Source organism: Sinocyclocheilus rhinocerous, unplaced genomic scaffold (assembly GCF_001515625.1).
Source record: "Sinocyclocheilus rhinocerous isolate Xijiao unplaced genomic scaffold, SAMN03320098_v1.1 scaffold2145, whole genome shotgun sequence".
NCBI classification, from domain to species: Eukaryota; Metazoa; Chordata; class Actinopteri; order Cypriniformes; family Cyprinidae; genus Sinocyclocheilus; species Sinocyclocheilus rhinocerous.
In genome coordinates, this window is record NW_015670983.1 from 341,831 (window position 1) to 347,685 (window position 5,855).

Consider the following 5,855-nt stretch of genomic DNA (forward strand, 5'->3'; position numbering starts at 1 on the left):
ATACACACACACACACACACACACCAAAATGCAGTTGCATGTCAGAGTGCAGTGATGTTGGTCCTTTTCCAGAGACTGAAGTACACAGCCGCCATGCACGGGCCGACAGTGCACTGAGCCAACGCAAAGCAACACACACTCACCACCAAGACGCAGTGCATCAACACACACACAGCAGAGACCGTACCTAAAAATCTGCCTCCGCTTTTGGGAGGACGAAGAGTAGCCGTCAATGGACAGTCTGTAGGGTCACATCGGAGAAAACAGTGTCCGTGGGTTACAGGAGGAGTGTGTGTGTGTGTGTGTGTGAGAGAGTGTGTGTGTGTGTGTGTGTGTGAGAGAGAGAGTGTGTGTGTGTAGGGGACCCACACATGAAAACCACACTCATTCTACAGTGTTACAGGTCTAGAAGAAGGACTGCAGTGATTTTGACTCTGTCCTTCCGTGAAAGGAAAAGAAATGCACACAAAGCATCATCGCTGATCATGCATGTGCATTTCATGCTTTGAAAACATTTGTTTTCGTGTGATGTATTCATCACTACTGTTTATTCTGATGATTAAACGTGTCACTAAGCTCACATTATCTACAGACGGATACATAGATGAAGGGTTTTTGACGAGTGAGTTGTGATAGCTGTGAAATCATCAATTAAACTGCACATTATATGTGACCCTGGGCCACAAAACCAGTCATAAGGGTCAATTTTTAAAAATTGAAATTTATACATCAACTGAAGCTGAATAAATAATCTTTCCATTGATGTATGGTTTGTTAGGATAGGATCATATTTGGCTGAGATACAAAAAATATATAAAATATTTGTATAATAATATAAAATATTATGAGATAAAAAATCTAAATATTGAGAAAATCATCTTTAAAGTTGTCCAAATGAAGTTCTTAGCAATGCATATTACTAATCAAAAATGAAGTTTTGATATATTTACGGTAGGAAATTTACAAAATATCTTCATGGAACATGATCTTTACTTAATATCCTAATGATTTTTGGCATAAAAGAAAAATTTATAATTTTGACCCATACAATGTATTGTTGGCTATTGCTACAAATGGTTAATTTACAGCTTTTTTTGTAAAAACAACTAAGTAATAGAAATCTTGCAAAAAGAGTTGAATATTAAATTGTTACATTGTAAAACTGTATTCCAGTATTAGTTACATCAGAGCTTTAAAAAAAAATGTAAATAATAATCATCATAAATCATAATCGTAGTACTAAATCAATTAAAAAAAGAACATTGTTGTTAAATTATAACACTGAGCTTTTTTGTAAAGAGAACTTAAAATAATAATGAAATAATAAATAATAGAAATCTTGCTAAAAATAAATATTGAAAATAGTTAAAAGAGTTGAACATTAATTTGTTAAATAGTATCGCGGTATTCCAGCATTAGTCACATGAGTGCTTCATCCACAAAAAAAAAAAAATTCTAAATAATAAAAATCTTGCTAAAAATAAATAGTTCATGTCTTACCTGTTATCATTGATGTATCCATTCTGTGAGGACTGTAACGAAAAATTTACAAAAGTATGAACATTTAACAAAGTGTAAAAAAACAACAGAGCAGAACAGAATAAAACAACAAAAAATTATTCTGTAATGAAAACGAATGCGCCTCACATTACAACCAAGACATTGTCTATAGAGTTCTTCTGCTTTGTCTTTTTCACAAGGCTAACATGTAAATGGATATGTAATGCATATCTCACTAAATGACCAAATTCTTAAGTTGTATTGTGTTGTCTAATTCATGTTTTATTTTATACATTGGCTTCAAATCAGATTTTGTATTCCTAATTTTACATCAAATCACAGGAAATATGACTCTATATGCAAACCTGCAATAATTATTACATTTAACTTCCCATGCAGAATTAAAAACGTGTAAGCCAATTCACGGAGTGAATTTCATTTTACATTAAATGTGACAATAATGCCAAAATATGTGTTAGAACTAGGTCTATATCACTCATAATTTTACTAGTAACAATAGTTTTCTATCACTTTATGGCATAATGCACACGTCTTAAAATGTAATCTAAGCATTCGAAGTTAACACTGGCTGGTACTGTACAGTAAAAAGCAAGCACACTTCAAGCGCTGCTGTCATCGTAACAGTGGTCAAATAGCTGGAACATTACACAAATGTGAGCCTGGAGCACAAAAGCAGTGTTAAGTCGCTGGGGTATATTTGTAGCAACAGCCAACAATACATTGTATGGGTCAAAATTATACATTTTTCTTTTATGCCAAAAATCATTAAGATATTAAGTAAAGATCATGTTCCATGAAGATATTTTGTAAATTTCCTACCGTAAATATATCAAAACTTAATTTTTGATTAGTAATATGCATTGCTAAGAACTTCATTTGAACAACTTTAAAGATGATTTTCTCAATATTTAGATTTTTTTGCACCCTCATATTCCAGATTTTCAAATAGTTGTATCTCGGCCAAATATTGTTCTATCCTAACAAACCCATACATCAATGGAAAGATTATTTAAATGATGCATAAATCTCAATTTTGAAAAATTGACACTCAATTGACACTTGGTTTTGTGGTCCAGGGTCACATTTAGGCTATATGATGAATAATTACAGATGAAATATTATAATGCTTTAGTAGCCTATTATTGTAATATCACTGATTTATTTCATTGGGTTTTTTTTATCTTTAGGCTATTTTCAAGTGAAAATGTCACAATTCCAGCTTTCTTGAGCAATGCTGTCAAGCGTCCTTTTGCGCCACCTGGTGGTGATTTCGCTAACGAGTTGCACATGTGACTGTTTTATTTAATTATGGTACTGTACTAATTATTCCAGAACTGTTCCTCAGAAAACAAGCTGCTTTGAAACGATCTGTAGTGTGAAAACTGCTACACAAATGAATAAGGAAATTGAAATCTGGCCAGAGTGCATGCGTGTTGCGTTTTTTATAAGCCTGTGTTCTTACTTCTCGTGCAAAGATGCGATCTCTGACGCGCTGGTACTCCTCCTCTCGCTCCTCGATGGACTTGCTGCGGCGGCCGTCTTGCAGCGGTACCCGGATCTGAGACGCGAGACAATCAGATGCACGACCGAAATGTGATGCAAGAGTGAAACGGTGCGACACACAAACCTGATTATCGTCTTTATCCATGCTGGCATCGTCTCGCTTCAGGATGAACTTCTTCTGGAAGTCCATGTTGCGCTCATCTTTAATGTGCTCCGAGAACCTCTGCTCGGGGCTGAAACACACAGAGTCTGATTACTTTAACAGACGATGCATTATGATCACTCCCATCATCCACTGCTGTCTTACATGCGTGTGTTGCTGGTCTTGTTGATGATGACCGCTTTGCCTGTTTGGTCCACGTTGTGATCCATGCCAAAGTAGGCAGCGACCCGATGCAGCAGCATGCGATGATATGAGGTCATTTGAGGAAACTTCTTATACTGATTACTGAAAAAACAGATGCAAAAACATTTTCCACTGCTGCACAACTCTTCATGATAATAACAGGAAAAACTGAACAGAACGGTTTAATAAATAAATTATCCTATATAAACAATTGTAATAGAGTGCAATGCTCACAAACCACCAAAAGGGGGCAACAAATATTAACTACACGATAAAGGAAAAAACAGCAACATGTACTATGGAAGAAAAAAAGACATATTCTCATATACACACTTTAATAATCTCAATTACATATTTTTTAATGTGAAAAAAAAATCACATAATTTGAGAGAATATATATAAATATGTAAAATATATAATTATTATTATTATTTAATTTTACATAGATGTTGTTTATATTATAATATATAAATATTATATAGAATACAAATTTAAAATAAATGTAACAAATAATTGTATAAAACATATGAAACATAATATATTTATTATTATTTTATATTTAATATTTAATTTAATATTGTATATTTATTTGACAATATAGATAGATATATTTATATTATATAATAATACATAAATAATATTATACATAATACATTTTAACAAATTTAAATTGTTACAACCACACCTGTTTGTATACATAAAAAATACTTAACATTTAAAACACATGTAAATCAGATATGTAACCATTTACTATTATTATATTTAATTTAATATTTATTTAATTTATTTTAATTAAATATAAATGATATATAGACTTACTTCTCATCATTAATGAACTCCAGTATATCCTGTTCCAGCTTGAGCAGCATCATTCTGTCTCTAAAAGAGTAAAGGAGGATTTACAGCTAAAACTGATGCAGAAAACAGAAAAACATTGCATTCAGAATCACATACTTCACTTTGCTGACGATGAGCACAAGTGAAGGTACACACATTATCATATGCAGCATGTCCTATAACTTCCTATGTTATACAGAGAATACTAATCTTGATACTACTGAACACTTAATCACATAATACTAGTGGTCGACCGATATATCGGCCGATATTTGGCATTTTTCAAATATCGGCCGATAAGTTTTTCTGTTTGGCCAATGCGCTCGAGTCGGGACGTTTATTTTGACGGCGCTGAGAGCGGCAGCGCACACAGTGCTCACATTCTCCCTCTTGTTCGCTGTCGTCGTTAACAGTACTGTCTATTACGGATAGAAGTCTGTCTAATAATCCGATATAACTGTTAAACAAAGGAATTAAAATGTATACAAAAAGTATTATAACGATTGCTTATATATTATTAGTAATAGAAAGGCAAACATTATAATACTTTCTCGTTTGCCGTCAGCATTCAGCAAATACGCATTTACATCATTTAAACAAATCTTTGAATGGCTAATGAACATTTAATTTCGCAAACTTAGTCGAATCCAGTTGTGAGATCGTGTGAAGTGTGACCTGCATGATCGCGTGTTCTCTGCGTGACTTTCGGTCCGTGCAAATGCTTTCAAATTATGCTACGCTTTATGCATTTGCCCACTGTCATATTCATGTCATTTTCTCGGCCACACTGCTTTCCAAGATATCGGCTGTCAAAAAAACAATATCGGTCAATCACTACATAATACTCATGCAAGCATTGGCATATAAATACATTTCCTTAAAACCAATTACTAATTCACATTTAGACTGAAAATCCCTTTCTGAACTCTTTCTCTCGGTACTGAAATCCGGGTTCCTTCAGCACACTAACTACTATGATTTAAGCCTCACTTCTTCTCGTATACTACTTAGGACAGATAGTATGTGATTTGGGATGCAGCCTCGTACCTGGGGTTGTTTTTCAGTGTGTTCACCAGGAACTCGTGCACATCAATCCCTGTGGAGTCAGTGTATTCCTGACTGGAGTCTGGAAGAGAACAGACAACGGAGTCAGAATCAGATGCGAACGTCTCTGTGAATTCATGAAGCAAGTCACCGAGTTCAACAGAAGCCATTACTTTTAACTTTCTATAGTGTTACAATATTTTGTTGCACTTTTTCAGCGCCGCTTGTTCCGGAAGTATTGTTCCCGTTCATTTTCCCCATAGGAATTCATAAAGTCTTATGACGAGTCAAAGACGAGTTTTTACAGCTTTCCGTGTTTTCACTGTTATACACTCGGGGGCGCTATTACGCATCTTCTGAACGAGTACAAAACCTCCCGAACAAAAACACAGGAGAACAGGACGGAGAAACTAGCAATCTCTTATGTAAACAGATGCATATCAAAATCATCAGCAATAGACAGCATATGAAATGAAAACTGCATAATGTTACGGAGTAAAATGTTGATCCAGGAAGTGGTATATGTCTGTGCAAGCTTTGGAGGTGTTGATGGAAGCGATTTACTGGATTTATGCTTTGATAATCGTACTGAATATTATCCAGA

At 34.4% G+C, this 5,855-nt stretch overlaps 1 protein-coding gene across 1 annotated transcript in view; it reads right to left on the bottom strand.

Moving 5' to 3' along the window:
* The window catches only part of r3hdm2 (R3H domain containing 2), a 66,334-nt gene that overhangs the window by 24,540 nt on the left and 35,939 nt on the right, over nt 1-5,855 (bottom strand). Inside the window, exons 7-12 of the mRNA XM_016546587.1 lie at nt 5,255-5,333; nt 4,190-4,249; nt 3,332-3,472; nt 3,149-3,257; nt 2,984-3,079; nt 1,501-1,532 (exon numbers count right to left, since the gene is read on the bottom strand). Coding sequence (XP_016402073.1) covers nt 1,501-1,532; nt 2,984-3,079; nt 3,149-3,257; nt 3,332-3,472; nt 4,190-4,249; nt 5,255-5,333 — 517 coding nt within the window. The remainder of the gene's footprint in view (nt 1-1,500; nt 1,533-2,983; nt 3,080-3,148; nt 3,258-3,331; nt 3,473-4,189; nt 4,250-5,254; nt 5,334-5,855) is intronic.